At 36.8% G+C, this 25,658-nt stretch overlaps 1 protein-coding gene and 1 pseudogene across 1 annotated transcript; both read left to right on the plus strand.

Moving 5' to 3' along the window:
- Positions 1 to 282: 282 nt before the first annotated feature.
- LOC137732369 (serine/threonine-protein kinase BLUS1-like) lies at positions 283 to 8,193 on the plus strand (annotated as a pseudogene).
- Positions 8,194 to 15,070: 6,877 nt separating this feature from the next.
- Positions 15,071 to 16,263, plus strand: LOC137732531 (transcriptional regulator SUPERMAN-like). The gene is made up of 2 exons (XM_088688125.1): positions 15,071 to 15,208; positions 15,336 to 16,263. The coding sequence occupies exon 2, from the start codon at positions 15,371 to 15,373 to the stop codon at positions 16,082 to 16,084; it is 714 nt and encodes a 237-aa protein (XP_088544251.1). The 5' UTR covers positions 15,071 to 15,208; positions 15,336 to 15,370; the 3' UTR covers positions 16,085 to 16,263.
- The last annotated feature ends 9,395 nt before the right edge of the window (positions 16,264 to 25,658 follow it).

Consider the following 25,658-nt stretch of genomic DNA (forward strand, 5'->3'; position numbering starts at 1 on the left):
GCCAGCACGTTTTGATTCAGGTCGAGGTGTGTCATCATAGGGCAATTTGATAATTTCACCCCCAACTGCAATAGGAAAGCCCCAAAAAAGCAAATAGCAGTGGACTCTTACATGCATCGTCCCAAAGCTACACGCACCATCAAACCTTTCACAAGATTACTCCTTAAAACCCAACTTTTCTATCTTCTTCAGAATACATTCATCTTCTCCATCAAAACCCACTTCCTAGAAATCCCAAAAACTCATTTTTGATCCTTTAAGATTTCATTGTTTTCGTCTCCAATGGCAACTTCCTCTTCTTCCCGCTAAGAAAACCCAGAGACCAAAAGGGTCCAATTTCTGTTGGACCCCACCTCCTACTAACAGATGTAGAAATAGAAACAACTTCCAAAACGAAGGGGATTAAACAGGAACAAGAGGGATCCATCGAAGAAGATCCTTCCCCTTCCCTTTTTTCAGAAGAAAATGAGGATACGGATAAAATCGATGGAACGAAAGAGATCTGAGTGAATGGAAAGGAAAAAAAAAAGGATCAATTCCACTTTAAAGAAACAAGGTATAAAAAAGGACCCGTTTATGAAATTTATTATCTGGATGGGAATCAAGAACAAGAAAATTCAAAGTTAGAAATATTAAAAAAAAAAAAAAAAGATATCTTCTGGTTTGAAAAACTTATTGTGACTATTCTTTTCGACTATAAACGTTGGAACTGTCCGTTACGATATATAAAAAACAGTCGATTTGAAAAGTTTTAAGAAATGAAATGTCACAATATTTTTTTCTACATGTCAAAGTGATGGAAAAGAAAGAATATCTTTTACGTACCCACCCAGTTTAGCAACTTTTTTTGAAATGATACAAAGAAAGATGTCTCTGTTCACAAAAGAAACATTCCCCTCTAATGAATTTTATAATCATTGGAGTTATACCAACGAACATAAAAAGAAAAACCTAAGGAAGCCCTTGTTATGAATGTACTCGAACAAAGAACTAAATTGTGTACTGATAAGACTAAAAATGAATACTTACCAAAAATATATGATCCTTTCATCAATGGACCCTACCGTGGACGAATCAAAAAATTGTTTACACTCTCAAACATAAATGAAGCTTCTGTAAAAAATTACAAGATTCAGATAAATAAATTTCATGGTATCCTTCTTATTATTAATTACTTAGAATTTGAACAAAAATAAAATTCATTTGATAGAAAATCATTAACAACAGAAATGTTTTATTTATTAAATTTAATCAATGAATTGGTTGTAAAATACACATCAAGTTTTAATTTTAAAAGACTTTTTTTAGTTACAGAACACGAAGAAGTAAGAATTGATTCAGAGGATCGAATCAAAATTTTAAAATTATTATTTGATGCAAGTAGAATTGTTCCCAATGATAAAACGATTAAAAAAAATCTATTGGAATAAAAGAAATTAATAAAAAAAGTTCCTCGATGGTCATACAAATTAACCAACGATTTTGAACAACAGGAGGGGGAAACCAAAGAAACTGTGGTAGCGGATCATCAAATTCATTCAAGAAAATCCAAACGTGTAGTGATTTTAACTGATAACCAACAAAATACTGATGCTTATACTAATACCAAAGAAACTAATAATACTGATCAAACAGGCAAAGTTGCTTTGATACATTATTCCCAATAATCCGATTTTCGTCGAGACATAATCAAAGGCTCCATTCGTGCTCAAAGACGTAAAAGAGTTACTTGGGAACTCTTTGAAGCAAATGCGCATTCCCCTCTTTTTTTGGACCGAATAGACATTTTTTTTTTTTTATATTTCTGAACAGATGAAATTTTTTTTAGAAATTGGATGTGGAAAAACACAGAATTCACAAAAAAGAAGAAAACAAAAGAAAGAAGAAAGTGCGTAAACAAATAGCGGAATCCTCGGATAGTATTTTACTTGCTCAAGTAATGAGAGGTTTTTTATTAGTAACCCAATCAATTCTTAGAAAATATATTATATTACCTTCATTGATAATAGCTAAAAATATCGTCTATATACTATTATTTCAATTTCCGGAATGGTATGAGGACTTAAAGGATTGGAATAGAGAAATGCATGTTAAATGTACCAATAACGGTGTTCAATTATCAGAAAAAGAATTTCCAAAAAACTGGTTAATTGACGGCATTCAGATCAAGATCCTATTTCCTTTTCGTCTTAAACCTTGGCACAAAAAAAGCAAGGTCAAAAAAATGATTGTTCTTTTTTAACAATTTTTGGAATGGAAGTTGAACTACCTTTTGGTTCTCCTAAAAAAAAACTTTCATTTTTTGAACCAATTTTAAACGAACTCAAAAATAAAAAAATAAAAAAATAAATAATTGCAAAAGAAATGTTTTATAATTCTAGGAATTTTTAAAGAACAAACAAAATTGTTTCTAAATGTCTCAAAAAAACTAAAAAAATGGATCATTAAAAACATTCTGTTTATAAAAGCAATAATAAAAGAACTCTAAAAAATAAACCTGTGACATCCCACATTGCCCAGGGGAGTGATCCGCCCCGGGCTGGGATGTGACAATTGGTATCAGAGCCGAACCCTGGCCGCGTGTGTGCCGACGAGGACGTCGGGCCCCTAAGGGGGGTGGATTGTGACATCCCACATCGCCCAAGGGAGTGATCCTTAAATGTATATTCTCATCCCTACCTAGCACGAGGCCTTTTGGGAGCTCACTGGCTTCGGGTTCCGTAGGAACTCCGAAGTTAAGCGAGAATGGGGCTAGAGCAATCCCAGGATGGGTGACCCATTGGGAAGTTGCTGGTGAGTTCCCAAAAACAAAACCGTGAGGGAATGGTAAGCCCAAAGCGGACAATATCGTGCTACGGTGGTGGAGCGGGCCCGGGAAGTGATCCGCCCCGGGCTGGGATGTGACAATTGGTATTAGAGCCGAACCCTGGCCGCGTGTGTGCCGACGAGGACGTCGGGCCCCTAAGGGGGGTGGATTGTGACATCCCACATCGCCGAGGGGAGTGATCCTTAAATGTATATTCCCATCTCTACCTAGCACGAGGCCTTTTGGGAGCTCACTGGCTTCGGGTTCCATAGGAACTCCGAAGTTAAGCGAGAAGGGGCTAGAGCAATCCCATGATGGGTGACCCACTGGGAAGTTGCTCGTGAGTTCCCAAAAACAAAACCGTGAGGGAATGGTAAGCCCAAAGCGGACAATATCGTGCTACGGTGGTGGAGCGGGCCGGGGAAGTGATCCGCCCCGGGCCGGGATGTGACAAAACCCAATTATATTATTTGGATTGAGAGAAATAGAAGTATATGAATTGAGTGAAATTAAAAAAGATTCAATAATCAGTAATCAGATGATTCAGGAATCGTCCATTCAAATTAGATCTCAGGATTGGACAAATTATTCATTAACAGGAAAAAAAAAATGCAAGATTTGACTAATAGAATAAACACAATCATAAATCAAATAGAAAAAATTACAAAAGACAAGAAAAAGGGATTTATAACTTCAGATAGAAATTTGAGTTCTAACAAAATAAGTTATGATGATAAAAGATTGGAATCACGAAAAAATATTTGGCAGATATTAAAAAGAAGAACTGCTTGATTAATCCGCAAAATCCCATTATTTTATAATATTTTTCATTGAAAAGATATACATAGATATCTTTCTATCTATGTATATCTTTCCATTGAATACTGGAAATATTATTGAAATTATTGACCAACTCCTCGAGCATCATTGACCAACTCCTTATCAAATTCGATTCATTTCAGTATGAATTGAACAACAATTCAACAAATTCAATTGACTATAATAAAAAAAAGTTACGGAACAGAGGCATATTTTCTATTATGGATTGAATAATTTCTATTTTAGACATAAAAAATATTTAATTAAAGGGAAATAAATGTAATGTAATAAAACCAAACAGAGTTTAATGTGCATTGCTAATTCTATAATTTTTTTTACTGTCGCACCACGACAATTGCACCTATCAAAGCGGCTAAAAGAATTATCTAAATGAATTCAAATGGAAGAAAAAAAATATGTTGATAAATGAATTCCAATTTGTTGACTATTACTTATCAAATCTTGCTCTATAATCTGGTTTGATCTTGTAGTCCAAATAATTCCATACCATGACGTATCCATAATAATAATCATGAGTAAAACAAAAATCCTTGTACAAACTGGCAAAGTAACCACATCCCCAATGGTCCAAAGATTCAAATCTTTGTAATATTGTGAACCATTCATGAACATCACAACAAATATGATTAAATGAGGTTGGTAAATAAATGGGGTTAGTATAAGAATATAGAATAAGGATATACAAACAAGAACCAATCCCAATGAAAAGGCAGAATAAATGGGGTTGGTAAATAAATGGGGTTAGTATAAGAACCGATCCTAGAAAGACTAAAAGAAAATCATGTATTGGTCCGAGCAAATCCATTATATGTAAAATAAGAGATAAATACATAGAAATATTTTTCATGACCTTATTGATGAGACCCGACCAGAAATTTTTTTTTAATTTTTTTTTTATGATTTTTGAGCAATTCCTAATTTAATCCTAAGTAAATAAATACTAAGGGATATGAATAAATGTGAGTACTATTATTAGACTAATTTCATTCTTTATCTGAAAGAGTCGTTCTAATTCTAAACGATATATTTTACAACAATTATAGATATATTAATTAATGGATTTTCAATCCAAATTAAGACGTGTTTCTTACCAACCAATCAATAGTTGGTATTTGTAGTTATTGACCAAACAACACGAAAGAAACCTGAATTCCTTCTATATTAGTTATTAGTAAAGTAATTATAAATTATTCGTTAATAAGAGATTTACTTATTTATTTGAGGCGAATTCAAAATTGTTTGAATTGTATAATAGTCAATTACTGACATTGGTAAACGACCCAAAGCAATTTGATTATAATTCAATTCGTGACGATCATAAGTAGAAAGTTCATATTCTTCAATCATTGATAAACAATTCGTTGGACAATACTCAACGCAATTACCACGAAATATACAGACTTCGAAATCAATACTGTAATTAAACAGCCGTTTCTTGCAAATATCAGTTTCCAATTTCCAAATCAACAACGGGTAGATCTATAAGACATACACGAACGCATACTTCACAAGCAATACATTTATCAAATTCAAAATGGATTCGACCGCAGTAATGCTCTGCAGTGATTGATTTTTCATAAGGATATTGAATAGTTACAGGTAAACGATTTGCGTGAGATAAAGTAATCATGAAACTTTGACCAATGTACCTTGCAGCTCGTACTGTTTCTTGACCATAATTCATGAACCCAGTTACCATAGAGAACATATCGTTAATATATATATGAATTGTCACAACCCGGTCCGGGTGGGACCACTTCCCGGACCTGACTCCACCGTAGCACGATATTGTCCGCTTTGGGCCCCTAGCACACTCTCACGGTTTTGTTTTTGGGAACTCACACGAGAAATTCCCGATGGGTCACCCATCTTGGGAATGCTCTCGCATGTTACTCGCTTAACTTCGGAGTTTCCATGGAACCCGAAGCCAGTGAGCTCCCAAAAGGCCTCGTGCTAGGTAGGGATGGAAATATACATATAAGGATCACTCCCCTGGGCGATGTGGGATGTCACAATCCACCCCCCTTAGGGGCCCGACGTCCTAGTCGGCACACAAGCGACCAGGGTTAGGCTCTGATACCAAATTGTCACAACCCGTCTCGGGCGGGACCACTTCCCAGGCCCGACTCCACCGTAGCACGATATTGTCCGCTTTGGGCCCCCAGCACACCTTCACAGTTTTGTTTTTGGGAACTCACACAAGAACTTTCCGATGGATCACCCATCCTGGGAATGCTCTCGCGCGCTACTTGCTTAACTTCGGAGTTCCCATGGAACCCGAAGCCAGTGAGCTCCCAAAAGGCCTTGTGCTAGGTAGGGATGGAAATATACATATAAGGATCACTCCCCTGGACGATGTGGGATGTCACATGAATAGTTTTATGTTTGTTTATTTCTCTTGTTTGAGACACGTTGTGAATATAAAATGTTACTTTACAGTGAAAAGAGTTAGAAAGAAGTTGTTAATAATAGATTACCGAGAGAAATAGGTAAAAGAAATTTTCATCCAAGATTCAATAGTTGGTCCATTCTTAGCCTCGGTAAAGTCCATCTTGTTGTGATAAGAATGAACAAGAACAAATAAGTTTTAGCTAATGTAATAAAGATACCAATTATCGCTCCAAAAACTCCACATATTTTATTTATTTCAAAAAGCTCAAAAACATATATGTCCAAAATAGATATATTCCAACCTCCCAAGTAAAGAACTGTTACAAATAATGAAGAAGCCAATAGGGTTAGATAGGAAGCAACATAAAATAACGTAAATTTTATACCCGAGTATTCGGTTTGATAACCTGCTACTAACTCTTCTTCTGCTTCTGGTAAATCGAAAGGTAATCTCTCACATTCTGCTAGGGAAGAAATAATAAAAATGATAAACCCTATAAGCCGACGCCACAAATTCCATCCCCAAAAACCATATTTTGATTGCGCCTCAACAATATCAATTGTACTTGAACTATTAGATAATTATAGTCGGTGATACCATCATTGTTACCATCGCTATTATAGAACAGTACATGAGATTTTCACCTCATACGGCTCCTTGAAGGTCATAAATAAATATAGGGACCTCGTCAGTATTCTTTTTTGAATCTTGATATGTTTGTAGGATGGATAACTATCAGCCGGTCCCAAATTAGACCAATGAATTCTGTCTGTTATAATTATTTTAATTCAAAATTAAATAAAAAAAGTACTTCTGAATTGATCTCATCCTTTCTTTAATTTAATAATTTCAGTAATAATTTCAATTCCTCTTTGTTCAGTAATAACTTAACTATTCAATAAAATACTTCTTGTAAAAATATCATTGTTGAAATTGGATACGGAAACAGCTTTGTCGTCCACAAGGCCGTCTCCACCGCCATGAATTCTACTATCGTCGCCATCAAGTCCATCTCGACCAATCCTGGGCCCATTTTGCTTGCACTAAGACTCTGTTTCTTCTTTCCCACCCCAAAATTCTTTCTATGCATTGATCATTCACCATCGACCACCGTCTTTGGATGGTTAAGCCGTTCATGTCCGCTAGTTCTCTGCAATTCATAATCTTCTCTGCTTTACCAGAAAGATTGCTAGAGCCCTGCATTGCTATCGTTCTCAAAGAGACGTTAAACGTCATGTCGTATCTTCACGATCAGGGCCACCTCCACAGAGACATCAAGACCGAAAATATATTGATTGATTCTGATGGGTCCGTCTAGCTCGCCGATTTCGGGGTCTCTTCTTCTGTCTACGAGGCCAATTCAGCTGCGGAGTCGTCTACTCGGCTAACTGACATCGCTAGAACACTGTACTGGATGGAACCTGAGGTGATATATTCGCACAACAATGCCGATATTTGGTCGTTTGGGATCACAGCGCTGGAATTGGCTCGTGGCGGCCTTCTGCCGTCAAAGTCTCTGCTTCTGAAGATAACTAAAATGTTATGGTTTTCAGATTACGAAACCCAGAACAAAGCTTTCAAGAACAAGAAGTTCTCTAAGGCTTTCAAAGACTTGGTGGGTTCTTGCCTCGATCAAGACCAGGGGAAGAGACCGATGGCAGAGAGGCTGCTGAGGCACTCATTTTTCAAGAATTGCAGGGGAGGAGATTCTTTGATGATGAATGTGCTTCTGGGTTTGCCGAGCGTTGAAGAGAGGTTCAAGAGGAAGAGGAAGATGATGAAGGGGAGTTGGTGAGGCAGAGGGCTAGGGATATGAGATTTAGCCGCGGGAAATTCAATGAGGATGAGTTTGATATCGACCCGATTTTTCCAACTCAATCTTCTTGCAGCGATGTGGTTTTTTCGACTGAGTCATTCAATGATTCAGTTGTGAAAATGGTATGATTTGGTGGGGAAACCGGCCGTCACTCAACCGAGTTCACCAAGTGGAGCTTGGGAGGACCACGGCTATATGGGTGCTAATAATCAGAGAGGAGCAAATAAGGCAGGAGATTGAAAGGCTGAGGACAGAGCCGGACAATGAGAGGGAAAAGAATTTCCGGTTGGAAATGGAATTGGGATTTGTCAGGATTCAAATTTCTGCTGAAAACAATGATGTCACTGCTACTGAAAATTGTTCTTTTTGTACATGGATTAGAAATTGCTTCATGCTCAAGAATGTTTTCTTAAAAAATAGGGAAGTATTAGTAATATGTTCTTGAAATGAAATATATGCTGCATAAGTCATGATTTTCATAATTGGTTTAAGGGTTGGTGTTATTTCTTAAATTCTGTTTTGTTTTGCAAGATATGATTATTTAATATTTTAGAAAATTTGGTTTAGGTAAATAAATAATTTCATATTCGGGCATAGGTCGATGATAACGTGTGTTTTGCTGTGTTTAGGAATTGAGTTTTAATTAGCACAAGTGAAACTAGCTTTGGGTTGAAGCTTGGATCCTCTGTTTTCACCTTGTCATTACTTTGGGTTGTTAAATGAAACAGCTTTCTTTTTTGGCCTTCTAGTGGAACTAACGGAAGAAAAAAGGAGAAGAAAAATGCCAAATGGATCAATTGGCTGGGTTGGGGCCATGAGTGAGCCTTTTGCCACTCAATGACTTTTGTCTATATGACTATGAACCTCATATGCAATTGAGCCAGTCGAAAAGAAAACTCTAAGTCGATTTATTTTCTTAACAAGAACATGATAAAATATTTAACTTTATAGCCACAACAATTTTTTTTTACAAACTTTTGTTTTGTTTTCTTGTCAAGACCAATCTTAAACAAATTGGCTCTAAAAAGCCCAAGATTTCACTATTTGACGTGAAATACACACAAGAATCTTACTTATTATGTGTGACATTTTTTTGCAAGTAACACATGAAATTTTTTTGTAAGAAACAGAGGAGACAAAGCATGATTTCATGCTCTTAGAGCAATTTCACTAGGGGTGGGCAAACGGGTCTAGGACAATCAGTGCGAGGCGGGTATAGCCGGTTTGGGGTAGGTTCGAATTTAGTAGAAGAGAAACGGGACGGGGCGGGGTGGGGCATGGGTATTTACGAGGCGGGGTAGGTCCAAAATTTTAGTATCCCGAAGCCCCGGACCGACCTGTTTATAACATACCAAAAGCATATTTGAGCTTCGGCATCCACCATTTCTCTCAATCCCTCCCTTATTTCTAGAATTCTCTCCTTCCTTCAAACTTTCTCACACATGCCACAGACCTCTGCACTCACGACCCTCAAATTTCTCTTGGACCCGACGCCCAAAGGTAAATTTTAGTCTCATCCTTCTTTGATTTTGTTTCTAATGTTTAGATTAAGGAAAAATTGAAGGACAATGTCTCTTGCATGTTGTTATCTGTGTAGGGATCTTGTAATCGAAGGGTATAAACTCAGATCCCTTTTGTTGATTTTGAAAAGGAATTAGAGACAAAGTGGAACCCATTGATTATGAGTCTAATATTGAAATGGTATAAACCTAGATCCCTTTGTTGATTTTGGATAAATGGTGCCATGATTTTATATGTATGGATCCACGGGTCCAAAAATTTGTTGTCTCAAAAAATTTGTTGAATCAAATGATGCCTGAATCATTTTGGTCCCCAAAAACTTTATTCTTTGTCTTATTTGTGAGTCCATGATTTTATGTGCATGCATCCATAACTCTGCAGATTTATTGATATGCCTTGCAAGCGTAGCGAGCTCCGTCGTGGTGGTTTGCCTCGATGCTTCAGTGCAGTGAAGCGGAGAGAGGGAGGTCGAGAAAGTTCGGATTTTGCCCTTGTTTCTGGTCCAACAAATGAGTGGTGGTGGATGGATGATGTTGAACCTTGCGCAAGGATGGTAAAAATTCAGGATTTTTTTTTTTCCAAAAAAAAAAGAAGAAAAGACCCATGGAGCAGGTCCGTTTCAAACAGGCTGGGTTAGGTCCAGTTCCCGTATTAAAATTTGTTGTACCCACCCCGGTTGGGCCCTTTTCTTTTAAAGCTGGGTCCAGTCTGGTCCTTTCAAATTTGGGCCAGGCTCGGCCCATGCCCAACCCTAATTTCACCCCTTGCCAAATGACAAGGGCAAGGGACTCTCAATTTCCCTTTAACCTAAAAACCTCCTCAAGTGACCTAAATGTGTGAGGGCAAATGGTGGCCAAGCCAAGTGCGACCCAATGCTCGTGCAAGAATTGTCCAGCCTTCTGCTTGCTTGCAAGAATTGCCCGACCCAATGACCTTAGCCACGTTTGCAATTTTTTTGTGTCTGGTGCGCATCTTACACACGCAATAAAGAGAGTAGGCCATCATCTGTTGTCATGGGCCCCAACTTGTAAAAGAAACCTAGTCCCCCTAACGGCAATGCACGTGACATTCTATGGGACCATTGAATTTGAAACGTTTACAAGATTCAACGGCCGAAATTAAATCGAGTTAAAATTTAAAAATTAAAAAAAAAATGAATAAAAGTATAAAAAAATCGGAAAAAATAAAGAGAATTCAGAAAAAAAAATTCAAAAACATATTTCTAAAAGCACAAAAAAATGCTTTGCAATTTCACAGTTTATTTGACGTTCATTGAAAAGAGTTTACAAAATTTATTAAATAACTTTTAGGGTTGTAATACATTTAATTATGCATTAAAAATAAAAAATTATTTTTTGATTAGTGATCATCCTTGTTCTTACCCAAGAAGTGGAGTTGCACAAAAACAATTACTTTTCAAGGTGACTAATAAAGGCAACCAATGTTATTGCCCTTACCCTTGCCCTTTCCCAACTGGTGTAATTGCTCTAATAGCATGCTAGCTAAAATGTGAAAATCCAAGCCAAACCAATTAGCAAGCACTTGGTGGTATTACACTCTAGTAGTATTCATCTTCACTTGTAAGTGAGAGGTTTTAGGTTCGATTCTCATCAAATGCGAATTTGAATCACATCATTGCTAGCCCATTGTGAGGCTAAGGCCACCAGCCCTCCGTCTCAACGTAGATAATATCAATTGTTCAAAAAAAGAAAAAAAAAAACAAAAGAAAAAAGCCAAATCAATTAGCAACGGGTGGAGATGCCCATAACCTTTAAAGCTCTTATGCCAAACTTCCATTTTTTGACATAAGATACTAATCACGCTGGACTTCTATGTGGAAAACTCTCGAAACATAATAACACTACTACATTCTGAAAAAGAAATTAAAACAAGGCACTCTTTACCGGTTTATCCCACCTTTAAATTGTAGGATAGGAAGGCTTTCCTCCCTTCTATAAAAGGTCCTCGCCTCCATTAAAAATGATTCATCTTTTACGACCATTTTACCTTAGGCTAAAGCTTTGTAAAATGTGGTTTCCGTTGGTTATCGGAAAAGTATGCACAACCGAATTGAAAATTATTCTTAACCAAGTTCAAATTAACTAAGCAATAAATGTATGATTTACTTGTGTTAATTGGGAACCATGGTTCATCAATTTTCTTGTTCATTTAACTTATTTTCCTAGATATATCACAGTTTTGACACACACATAGGAGAAATTTTTTAGTGTGACTGTTACACGGGATGGTACACCACGTATTACTATACAAATAGTGGGATATGTGTGTTAAAAAGTTAATAACTTAAAAAATAAAAATTTTCACCACTTATATAAAAACACATGATATACCCCGTGTTTCAGTCACAATGAAAAATTTCTCCACACAGAGATCGTGTGATGGGAGGTTTTCTTTTTCCTGGTTTTTCTTGGCTTTATTGAGACAAGAGAGGCCGGTCCAAGGATTTCAACTTTGATGAGACAGCATGGAGAACCCTGTAATTTTGATGACTGACAAATATATCATTAAGCTCCAATAGGCCTCCATATATATAGTCATCGTTTCGTCTGTTTCTCATTGTCCCTAATGCATAAACATGGTAATTATCAATAACAAAATCCCCATTAGTTATTGCAGCAGACAAAGATTTCATCGGCTATGCTGCTTGCATGGTACAAATATTAATATATCTGTACTGTTTCAAGAAAAAAATAAAACTATGAGTGGAACAGACGGCACCAGTTTGCACACTGCGGGTAAACCCTGCCACTCAGGCTCTAGAACCTTAGAACAATCACAAACCGTGTTTAGCATTCCATGGACTCACCTAATTGGCCAATGGGTCTTTTACTAAATCTCTGAATTTTTGGTAGGATCTTTTGGCTGTGTGGGTTTTCTGATGAAACGTTCACTCCTTTTTTACCACAAAATGCAAAGAAGCAATCTGCGTACACTCAGATTTCTTTTCTTTTGAGACATTGAGAGTGTGTAAACCAATGCATTCACTTATCTTTGAATATATATATACACACATGTATATATTATACTTAAAAGTATCTGGAAACAACATGTAAAGCAGTTTAGCAACTCAACCTACTACTTATCAGCCAGCCTATATGCAATGTAACATGCGTGCGTAATTGGAAAATAAAACAAGAGGTCAAGAAAATATGGAAGGTATATATATAAAAGCGGAAAGAAACCTTAATTTATTTTCCGATTGAAAGAAATTTTATCTGGCACTAGTAATATGATGAACTAATGATATTCTTGTGTAGTTGTAAGTGAGATGTTTAAGACTAGACTCAGCTGAAGGTGAATTTGATACAAGATTATTATGATTGACTACTGTGTATCTTCTTAACTGTACCAAGATTATACAGAATATGTAGAAGATCTCAAAGAAGAAGAAAAATATATACGAAGAAAACTTAGATAAGAAGAATGAGAATTCTGTATATTCCATTCATGAATGGTTGATTTGTTACAAAATGAGCTCAATCCACTCTTTTGTACGAGCATAACTGCCTCTCTTACACTCTGCACTAAACTAACCAATTTTATCCAATACTAGTAATGGCATCGCAATCTTATCTTAATACAATCTCACCTATACTAATGATGACATGGCACTCCTTATCAGTCAATGTTGGTCAACATTAGCCAAAATTTCGCGTCCCTTGGTGTAGAATATTATTTCATATATGTTTTTTTACGAACAAAAGTTACAAATTCTTCTCAAGCTATTATGCATAAATAAATAACATGAAGGAATGAAACTACAATGAACCATTAAATTTACGAGTGATGTTAAAGGTACCACACTTTCTACGCACATTTTTAGTGAATCGTATCATAAGATAAGTATGGTACGTATGTGCTAAATGATTAGGAAATTCTACAATTATCTTCAAAAAAGGGTACTACTCACTGTTTTAATAAAATTAGATTATAATCGTTAAAGTTTACTGTCCAAAGCATAATAATGGTGATCTTATAGAATGATATTGTTTCCGACACTAGCGACAAATTATTACACCATGAACATCTTACAATACAAACATAAGTTATTGTTAATGAACGTCATGAAACTACCTATTATCGTTATTCACTTTTGAGCTTCATACCTTTAGATATAACGGTGCTATAACAAGATGTTGATAATCAACATCTGAACTACAATAAACGTAAGTTATTGTTAGTGAATGAATCATATTATGGGAGAAGTACAATACCTATGTGCTTAATGATGGTAAAGTAAATAATAACACAGAATTACATTACTATTATTGTAGTAAGGTTTGATTTTTGATTTTTGATTTTTGATTTATTTTTATTTTTATGTTATAGACGTCATATTACACTATCAAGATAAGATATTATTTTTCATGAACGTAATCACTTACAAACACCTCGTTGGATTAAAGTGTACCGATATTTTGTTTAGGGGTACCATAAACTATCGTCTAATCTAATGAATAACATTAAAGAAACACCTTAACCGGGCCAAGATCATATTATGGGAGAAGTACAATACCTATGTGCTTAATGATGGTAAGGTAAATAATAACACAGAATTACATTACTATTATTGTAGTTGTAGTAAGGTTTGATTTTTGATTTTTGATTTTTTTTATTTTTTTGTTATAGACGTCATATTACACTATCAAGATAAGATATTATTTTTCATGAACGTAATCACTTACAAACACCTCGTTGGATTAAAGTGTACCGATATTTTGTTTAGGGGTACCATAAACTATCGTCTAATCTAATGAATAACATTAAAGAAACACCTTAACCGTCTAATCTAATGAATAACATTAAAGAAACACCTTAACCGGGCCAAGCATGCATGCAAATTACGGGGTTTGATGCGAATTATGGGAGTTAATTAAGAAACCTCTTAATAAAACAAGTAGTGAATGAGTCTCATAAATGACTAATGATGAATATTGGCTGAAAATTCATGCTTGTGAAATTAATGAGATCATACTTGTATACTCGTCCATTTCAACAAATTTTATACATAACTGGAAATATGGCATTTACTTTTGTGGGAAATAGTGCATCCACCCTAGTTTCACTGGATATATATATATATATATATATATATATATATATATATATATATATATATGCAAGGATGACCTAACATAATAAATTTAAGGGTAATGCTAGGAAAACTAATTTTTTTAAACCAAATTCGGAAATCAAATGATATGGTTGAATTATTAATTAAGTATCTATTAATGTTCTTGTTTCTTATTGGTGACACAATATTTGGTTTGCAATTTGGTTTAAAAAATTTGGTTTCCTTAACATTATCCTAAATTTAAACTTCACCAATAATTAGAAGGTTCAGCTGATGATCAAAGATCAGTTTACCAATCTAATCATATTGTGCAATTTCTTTAGAGCTAATGCTCACAAATATCGGAGCTTGGGAATAAGTTAATTAATAATATATTAATACACGATTAGTAGAATTAGAGTTTCTCAGCTACTGGCCAGTTACAATGAGACATGTACTGAAGCTCACGTACAAAGCCAATATATATGATAGTTGGGATACAAATGAATGGCATCCACAAAAACTGAGAGCTAGATTTGGCAAAAAGGTATAACCCTAGCAGACCGAGGTTCGACGTATAGTAAGCAGTGACCAAACATATGGGACATTTTCAGGGGTACCCTCCAATCGGATTTTCAGTCTTTCGTTTACAAATTTGACGGCCTTTTATTCACACAAAAACTTTAATCACTGTTCTTTCTCTCTCTCTCTCTGAGAGACTCAAACCCCAATACTTCATGATCAGTTTTTTTTTCTCAGGTCAGTCACCTCCCTTTAATTTATTCTTCTTTTTATGTTTCAGTTTCTCTCTATTTTTCCATGAACGAACTTTCTGAGAGATTTTGTTTGGTCATCATGCTTTTTAACTTGATATGATTTGTGCTAGCTTGTTAGGTCTGACTGATTAATCAAAGCATACGCATGGAGAAAAAGAGTTTGGTGAGCAACAGCTTGAAGGATAGTGCTGGTATTGTCACCAGAACCATTAGGAGCAGCAAGACTGCGTATGAAGAAGAAGATTACAATACTGATGGGTTTTCATGGCCCCCAAGATCGTACGCTTGTAGCTTCTGCAAAAGAGAATTTAGATCTGCTCAAGCTCTTGGTGGCCATATGAATGTTCACCGAAGAGATCGAGCCAGGCTCAAAGGCTCATCCCCAAGAGACGGTCAGCACGCTAGCACTATTCTTAACCTTAACCTCAACAAAGTGCCAAACCCTAACCCTAATTTTTCATCAACACCATCACCAACCTCACCATCCTCCTTGATTTCACCATTTAGTAGCACATTACCCTCTTTGGTATCACCATCAGCTCCTCCTTCACCTACTTTTTTGGTGTCATCTAGCGAAAATATGAAATGGGTTGTGGGAGACACCATTTTTAATCACCCTCTAAACCTCAAAGGCTCGGATCTTGGCACTAAAGTGAAGAAGAGTGCAAAATCATTTTGTGAAGTAGGAGATCGTCAACGTGATGGTTTCATTGGAGAAGAAGAACATGGGTGCATAAAGACTTTCAAGGCAGCTGATCATCCTCATCATCCGATTCTTAGGTTGGGCTTGGAGATTGGTCTGCCTGGTGACTCAAATAAGGAGGACTTAGATTTGGAACTTCGATTGGGATACTCCTAGCTTTGATTTGGACAACAAGATGAAAAAGGCCCAAAAATTAGAAGAGACGCTATTTGAATCTGAGATTATTATCAGTCCAGGCAGCTTTGATTGAATTAATGTATGAATTTATGATGTTATCCCCGGGTGACTTAATTTCGATAACTTATATTTTTATGTATTTGGCATGCAATTTTCTATTTTATTATTAGTACATCATATTCTTGATGAATTATTTATCAAATAAGCATAGTTTTCGTTAATATCTTGATTCAGAGGGGAAAATTAGCCTACCAGTCACAGAGTTTAATTGCAGTTGATGACTGAGTTATATATGAGGTTTGACTACTGATGTCCCTTTCTTTTCCCTTTAGAAGGAGGGGGCAGTGAGTCATGAGTGAGGGAGTGAGAGAGATAGAGTCATCTAAAAATCTTTGTTCTTTCTTCCTTATTTAAATTTTTTTGGTGATTTATAAATATATATAATCGTTGTTGGTTTGTGACACTTGTTAGGTTAACTGTAACTTAACAAGTCACAACACAAACAGTTGGTTTAACTATGTATGGGAAAGTAAAATGGTTCAGCTGAGGGCTTATCTTGGGATTATATATATTCTACTCCTGATGTTTTAATTATTTAAGAAAACGTACGTATTCTGTATTCTTGAGGGATGTAAGATGTGGTTGTCATATACCCAACCTAGGTCACTTACAATCAATCTAACCACTTGCAACATTCCACACGATTACTAGAGAGAGAGAGAGAGAGATGAACTAAAACATCATCTATCAGCAATACGAAGCATGACAATTACAGGTTTAATTGGTCTACCATTAATTTATATATGAAGAAGACTTGGAACTAAAACTTCACCTATCAGCTACGAATTAAGCACACTAATTTATTGCTAGCCACGCATGATGTAAAATGGCATTGTTAAATAATTCTTGGGTTTTTTCTAATCTGACTCATCATGTTGAGCTTATAATGTGAAATGCTGGTTAAAGTGTTTAATTTGAAAATATACAATTCTAGCTTGAGTTTTCACTAAAATATATTATCACATTTTAGCTAAAATCAACTTCTCTATTTTTCCTACCCTTTCTCTATTTTTTTTTATTTATAAATATTATCATTAAGGAGAGGGAGGAAGGTTTGAAACTATACATCGTACTCCATTCCCTAAAATCGGTATCTTGGATCTTCCAGATTAGACATATTTGCTCAACTAGTTTGTTAGCCAGAAACCCAGCTCGAAATCCTCGGACCTGCCTTAGGACTACCAACATAATATTCATACAAAAATGATCCTCACTTTAAAATTTTCAATGCAAAAATATGCTATGGACTCTTAGTCAAATGCTCTTGCATTCTATATATGTCCTCAATTTTGCAATTTGACCTCAAGAAGAATTTCATTTTTGAAGTCCCAAATAAAATGGAAACTTATAACTTAAACCAGTTAGCAAAAAACTTTCAAACAGATTTTAGACAAGTATCTTGCATTTTTTTCAACTTTTTATTTTATTTTTTAAATAAAGTAAAAATTTTAAATGGTTATCAAACGAGTCTCAACACCCCACCCAACTGGTATAATAACAAAGTTAGTTATTAATTCACATAGTTATTTTGTAGTCTATTCTAGCGAGTCCATATTAACACTATGCTTATAGAGCTAGAACATGATAATAATGCAATCCTATCCCCAGAAACTTTTTTACATTAATCTCTACAAGTTAACTGTTAAACTCTAGAACAAAGAATAGGAAAATACCCGAATGCATCTATCTATTTATAATGAACATCTTGAAGTAAGGCCTTGGCTGAAAGAGTATAAACAAAACAACACGTCAATGCACTTGTACCAAACAGAAAAATTAATATCAATATTGTTTGAATGCGAGGGAGGATTACAATAGACTGATTTTTTTAAAAAACTAAAAATTGATAGGCTGATAGCTAATAGTACAAAAACAAAAACAAGAAAGAAAAATTTGATCGATGAAAAAGTTCGATGAGAATTATATATACATGGTAGGATCTCTATCAAATTATCAGTATTCATGTCTTGGATTTGCATTTTTATATATTACAGAATGACTTGCCATGTCAATGCATGATATGTAAAGTGTGTGTGTGTGTGTGTGTGTGTGTGTGTGTGTGGGGTAGGTCATCGGGTGCTTTTCCCAAAACCTGATCGATTGCATGTTCCCGACAATGTCAGGGTTTCAAATGGTATGATGGCCTTAGCCTTACATGGAATGAAATTTTAGGGTCAGTTCAAACAATTGCCGAGAACCAAGAGACCCCAAACTGTTAGCCAAACATAGAACTCGTCAGCCAGGACACTCACTTAGTTACAAACTCCTCCCCCATCCACAACTCCCAAAAAAAAAAAAAAAGTTAGTACTAAATGACTCTTTGTTATAGTATAACGTCAATTCCTGCACCAACATTATATATAAAATATTATGTAAAAAACAGAAGGTGGCAAAAAGTCTCACTTTTGAGAGAATCCCCTTAGCACTTCTCAATTATTATTTACTGGCCACGATAATTACCAATAAGGTACCATTTTGAATTTATGATCTTGGTTCTCAATAGTTGATGATTTATCACATAACAAAAACTAAAAGAAAAAAAATAAATTATATGCTAACTACGTTCTGAATTATTTTTTTTTGTTTTTAACAAACGATATTATTTATATACTAATGGGGAGAGGGCTTGGCTTAGTCTCACAATGAGCTAGCAATAATCTGATTCAAATATGTATTTGACGATAATCGAACCTAAGACCTCTCACTTGCATGTAAAGAGGAATACCATTAGACCGTAGTACTAAGTGACAATTAAGTTTGAACCATAGACTTAATTGCAATTTTATTTAACGATTATCACACTATTCCTCCCAAAGAACTAATCCAAAGACGTTTCACCACATCCAAATTTTAATAATTATTATGGTACAATTGTCAGATGGTTTATGTTGGAAAAATAGGTGTAAAATTGCTGTATTAATATAGTCTTTATCAAATGGTCATTGAAATTAAAAATTCATCAATGTGGTACTTCCGTCATAATTCTGTAAAAAAATTTGTTATATGCTTGTGGATGCAAATTTCCGCTTTCTTCTCCTTTGACGAAAATGCATCTGCAAATCAATTAACACCTAAGATCAAGGCCAAAAGCCTCACGTGCCCACGATAAATGGGGGGGCTTTGGCAGAAGAATCTCCGATGCCAAAGTTAGAATTTGAGAGAGTAAGTGTTTAGGGAATTTTAGATAAAGATTTGACTTGCATTTTGGTGTGAAGATAGGGCTATATATAAGGGTGTGGCTGGCCCCATTTGGAGAAATAGGGACCGGCCACTTATGGTGGTATTTTGAATATAATTGCAATATATTATGTCAAATAATATCTTGCAATTAATTTGGTAATTAATTCCAATTTGAAAAGAATAATTGGGAGTTACCTTGTGGGTGACGATTTGATGAGGAGTGATGAGAGGGTTTTGAATAAATAGCATTTTGATCACCTTTGACCTTGATTGAGCTGTTATTGTCCGTTGCACGTGCGTGGGAATCCCAGTATGCCTCAAACGTAATTTTGTCTTTTTTACCCAAAAGTCATAATTTTCTTGATTATTTTTGGCTCCACAAATGCCCTCACACCTGTTAGGCTGCTCGCAAGAAATGGCAGCAGGTGTAGAGGTCTTCTTTTGCTTTGGGTAACATAGGATTGTTTCCTATTTGGACATAGATTCCCTCTTTAATTGGAAATTAGATCCTTCTAGGAAGGGGAAATAAATCACTTCCAAAGTCTATTTAAGTCTACCTTAAGTAGATGACTAAATCAACTTCAGAGAGCAATTTATTCAACCTTACAAGAGAGAAAAAGCTAGAAGATATTTGTTCCCTATCCCTTAGCAATCTTCTACACTTGCCTGTGCCAAGGACCGTATTTCATTGCTTTCTTTGTCTTCTCCACGCCACACCGAGGTAAGAAAAAATTAATTTTCCTTGTCTTCTTCTTGGATAGTGTTGTCACGGTGCAGCCGTCAGGGTGGTGCGGCATGTCGGTTGGCAGGGGCTAGGAGTTGGCTCGGATGGGCCGATGAGGTGTTGTGGCAAGGACTACTACTTGGGCTACTTAGCTTGGCTAAAGCCAAGAGCAGCTGTGCGGTTGGGGTCGCAGATTGAGGCGCTGGGGCGCAGTGCTAAATGAGCCGCATGGCTCATGTCCTTTAGGCTCTTGGACTTAACGCAGGCCGGGCTGGCGATTGAGAGAAATGAAGAGGTCGCGGGCCTTATGGGCTACTGGAATGTTGGGCATGCAGGCCTCCTGTGTAACGCCCCGACCCGAAATTTCTATTTCGGAAAATAATTTTGGTGATAGGCCTAAAAATTAAACTCTTGTTTAATTTTCTACTATTAATCATAGTTCTTTATTTAAAATTCTTGTTCACTCACAAAAACTATAACCAAAATTTACTTACCAAAAACATAAGATTTAATTTCCAAATAATTCACCAAAGTTTCTTTCTTCAATAAAATTCCCAACAAAAGATTAATCTCAAATATTTAAGGTTGTATCGAACCCCTGTTAGACTGCCTACGTACCCTCAATAGGGATCAAGCCTTTCGTAGTTCACCATTCATTCTTTTATCCATTTTCTAGATCACAATTAGTAAACATAGATCGATAGCTAACAATTCAATAGAAAACACATTTAATAAACAAGTATAACTCAATATGGTGCCACTAATACATAAATCGAGACACACATGATCATGGTGAGCTCATTAAGCTCCATGAAATGCCAGCAACACTCTAAGATAAACGGCACGCTAGAGTTCAGTTTAGTTGACAAAAAAAGTCAATCATCGATCAATATCAAGGATAGGGTCCACAACCCTAGAAATCTAAATCAAAAGATCCGTCTCTTAGATTTATGATCCGCAACTTCTCAACATCCACATTATGCTTCTAGAACAACATACTAAAATCTCACCACGATCCGATGGTCGAATCTCTGCCAATCATAATTTTCGGTGATGGTCAGTGTTTTATTTTACGAACTTACAAATCCAATTCGAGAAGATCAGTATGTCAGATTCCCAATCTGTAAGTTTCTATGGTCCTCAAATATTACGTACTATAATGTGTCAAATTTTGGTGACAATTCAACGGTCGAATCCTCAATTGCTATAATATCCAAGTACCGGACCTTAACGAAATTATACTCAACAATGGAATTTTGTTAATTGGATGTCATAAATGGAATAAAGGCATCAAATTTAGCTTAGGGTAGTCATGGGGTGCCTCAGTCCACGTGCCGCTGCCATGCGCCACCACACACGGCGAGCAGCTGCCCCGACTTGCCGGAAAATTCAACTATTTCCAAAAATTCTCAATTTTGTAGGCAAATAGATCTCAGTGAGGGGAGAAATTTTCATATATGGGCCGAGGTCCGATTCGGCCAGAAAACACGTGAAATCGCCCACGAACCGTCGGAACCCTAGAATTAGGTGTGCTTCAATTCGACCTCCATACTCACTCCGACTCCTCCATCACTACTTGGGCTTTGTTCCTGAGGTTGAGGGGAGCCTATTGGTGGTGGTAATTGGTTGAGTTGCCTTCACGATTTGTAGATCGCCGCTGTACACCCACACATACCACCGTTTATTTTTCCCTAAAATTACCACCAAATTCCTTCTAATTTTGAGTGGAAATGGAAGAGGGAAGGCTAGGGAGTTGTTTCTAGGTAGTGGTTTGCCTTGATTTTCTGGAAAAATAATCGAATTTGGCCATGGTGCTCGTCGGGTCGCATGGGTCAAGGGGAAACTTGATTTTCCCCCCTAATTTTCTCCTTCCCTTCTTTCCCTTATTTCCTTTCTCTTGCATTCATCCACCTCTCCTCCTCATTTCCTAATTGATTCATCCTTTTCTTTTGTTTTGATTGGGTAGCCAATGGCCTCCCCCTAACTTCCCACACCTCCCCTTTTTTCTCTTTCCCTTCGCTGCCCTTAAGCAGTTTTTTTTTTCCCCCCCTCTTTCTCCCTCTTCAGCCACTCACGTGGCTTCCTTTTTAAACAAGGCTCCCACAAATTTGAGCCTTACATATTCCTAGCAAATGACTATTTTACCCCTACCTTCGTTCGTTTATAACTTCGTTTCACAAATAGTTTGCGCCTACGCATTCATGAGATCGAGCTTTATCCAAATATGCCAAGAAATACGATAAAATATATGAGGATAAAAATACGTCCTCGTATAATTACGTTAATCAACTAGGGGCATTTTCATTATTTTCCACTTAACGAAAAATTATACGACATAAATAATAATAAAATTCGAAAACGGGATTTCACATTTTCCCTGTTCGAAATTCAGAACAATAAATCAATTTATTTTCTACTTTCTCCACATATTCATAATTATGAATATCAAATTCATATATTTAAAATTTTCAGGTATTACATCCTGCATGCTGGTCCGAGAGAAAAATTGACGTAAAAGCCAGTATGAGTTGAGCTCCTCTGCTGAGTACCGTGAATAGCGTTTGCTGCTTAGTCCTCTTTGCCAGGATGCCAGGAGAAAGGTGGGCTACTCCCGAGAGATAAGATGAAGAGGATCAAGGTGGATGCATTGGCTCGTCCGATTACTGTCGTGGAGCCTACTATGAATGAAGGTGGAAGAAGACTTCCTTTGCTGTTCAAGAAGGTCTGCCTGCTACTAAGAGACTTGTGATTAGCTTGACTTCTTTCGATTGGAAGAAAAATGAGGCTGCTAGATCTGAGCCTATGATGACTGTCATGTTGAAAATGGCTAGAGCGATTATTGATAAGATTGCTCAATGTAGAGGTTCTGTCATGCCTCCAATGTTGAAGTCTGTACTGAGACATCTGTTGGGAGCTAGTCCGGTTCACCTTCGAAGAGGATCTTGCTGCTGAAATTGTTTCACCTGCTGAGAAAGAGGAGACTGCTCGTGTGGGCAATTGGGAGAAATCCACTAATCTTGTTTATGGGGAGGTTGTTGAGATTTATGCATTTTTAAGCCTGATCTACTTGAAGATATGGACGAGTGTGCCAAACTTGTTGATGGCGTTAGAAGGGTTGTTTGCCCAAGTTTCTTTACGAAGCATACAACCCAATATAGAAGGACTATTCTACTTGATATGATGCAGAAAACGATGATTCTGGCAACCGAGTTTATGCTCCTTGACCAAGAAGATACCAAGGCCATTAAGGAGATGGCAAAAACTATGGCAGCTGAAGCTTATTCTTCTATTGAAATATTAGAAAGTTGGAGTTTGAGCTCATCGGTTTGAACGGGTCCAATATCTCTGCCTTCACTTTTCTGCAGCTTGAGACTGCTTGCCACGAGATCGTTGACTTGAAGACTAGGCTTGACGTGATCCAAGTTATGTTTCAAAGTGCAAAGAAGGAGATTAGCTGTTACATACTTGATATTCAAGATCTTAAGTATGCCATTTCTGAACTTCGTTCTACTGCATACACAAAGGATGAAGAGTTGATTGCTACTTATAATCAAGTAATCCACTTTAAGAAGATCATCGATATGCTTGAACCCCAAGTGTTAGAACTTCAAGGTGCACTGAAGATCAACGAAAGTCTGAAGAAGGAAGTGGATGAGATGCAGCGTGTCCATGTTGGTCTGCTCAAGGAGAACGAATAGTTGAACAATGAGAAGGCTGGGCTCGAGGCTCACTTGTTCAGAGTCAGGCCGATTTTTACAAGTTGGGTTATGAAGATCATCTCTTTGGTTAGCCGTTTGACTTTGAGTCTACTGGGAAAGACTTCAAGACCTTATCTATTTCTTTGGAAGACTTGTTTGCCTTTATTTTTGAGATTTCTATTGGCGAAGTAGTCGGAGAAGTTGGTGCCCAAGTTAGGGCAGTCGAGGATGAAGCATCGGATGATGTCGCTGCTGAGAGCGTGGCGGCTGCTGAAGGTATGGCAACCATGTAATCGTTGGATGTCCAAGTTACTAAAAAATGGTCTTCTGGGTAACCTTTAGGATTTTCTTTGTTTTCCTTGTTGCTTTTTTCTTTGCTTGAAATCATTCGGCCCTTGCTATTTGTTTATCAATTTTGCTAGGAAATTTAATAAACTTGCTTCCTTCGTTTTTCTTCATATTCGCTTGTTTTGTTTATGCCCAACCTTTGACTTTTAGGCCAGCGGTAGATGTGCTGATTTTTTATAAGCAGACAGATTTGCGTAGCCTATGTAGCCGTAGGTGTTGGTGTAGAACTTTTGCAAAGTTGTTAGCTATAGGGTCGGTAGTCGGACGGCTTACTTACAGAAGCAGACGAGTCCGTTTGACCACTTGGCTGTTAACCTTAGCTTTCTTCAATCCTTTAAGCTGTGTGGCTTGCATCACAATATACTAAAGATTTTTGGGTTATGAAATTTGCTAACTTTTTGTAGCAAAAGTACGTGGTTGTATGGAATTTTGTAAGCAAAGGTCCGAGAAAACTCCTTGCTTTTTATGTAACCAATTTCGTGGGTTGCGTAGCAAGTATCACAACACTTTAGGAATTAGTGTAAATCTAAATGATCATTCCGTGCTTGGCAAAGGTGAAGCTTATCAACTGCGTAGCATGTCGGCAGTAGATAAAGCTTCATATATGCATGCTAATTTGTTTAACCTTTCACAAAAATGTGTGGTTGTATAAGTTTAGCACGGCTTACTGCTCAAAGGGCAAGTTGTAGGCAATCTTCTGGAAACCGTAGGCTACCTTAGTGTACTCGGTAATAGCTTTAGGGTTCCAGGGTAGTTGTCCATAGGGCGTACAGCATAATGTGCCTCATTCGTCTCTGAGGCTTAGTTCCCCACGGATTAGGCCAAAAGACCCAAAATCTTTCAGTTAGCTAAGCTTTGAAAAAGACCATTGTGGCTATTTCTAGGAATCTCGGTGCAAGCCACTGGGCACCTAGTTACACCAGGATAGCCCGACTCATTCACATCTGGATATTCGGAGTGTAAAGTTTATCCTTCCGCATTGGAGAGCAAACCCATGTGGGTGTTGGGGAATTGGTTTACATTCTCGCACTGGAGAGTAATTAGTTTATCTTCTCGCATTAGAGAGCAATTAGTTTATCCTTTTGCACTGGAGAGCAAATCCAAATGGGTGTCGAGGAATTTGTTTACCCTCTCGCACTAGAGAGCATGGTTGGTCCCTAAGGTTGTGCAATTCCTGCGATAAGTCCCTAAGAAGGGCGCAATCTTCTTTTGAAGGTTGTAAGCATGCAGTTGAGCCAAGTTGTAGATTACTTCTAAATTCCTTATTGAAAAACGAGTGAAACGAATGAAAACTTAGCTGTAAGGTAGGAACTACATAACAACTGGATAGTCCTCGACTTGCAAGGTGGTGCCCTTCAAGCTGCTTGAGTCTTCAGGCTTTGATGTAGCGAGAGGTCACACATGGTACTTCCTTAGATTGTAGGCGTTCCACTACTTCGATCTCTTTGTTGTTTATGGCGGCGAGGGTGCAACTACCCTTATCGCATACTCTACTGATCTTGTACGGACCTTCTCAAATGGGATCCATTTTTTTGGAGCCTTC

Source organism: Pyrus communis, chromosome 16, assembly GCF_041283825.1.
Source record: "Pyrus communis isolate YQ-2024b chromosome 16, ASM4128382v1, whole genome shotgun sequence".
NCBI classification, from domain to species: Eukaryota; Viridiplantae; Streptophyta; class Magnoliopsida; order Rosales; family Rosaceae; genus Pyrus; species Pyrus communis.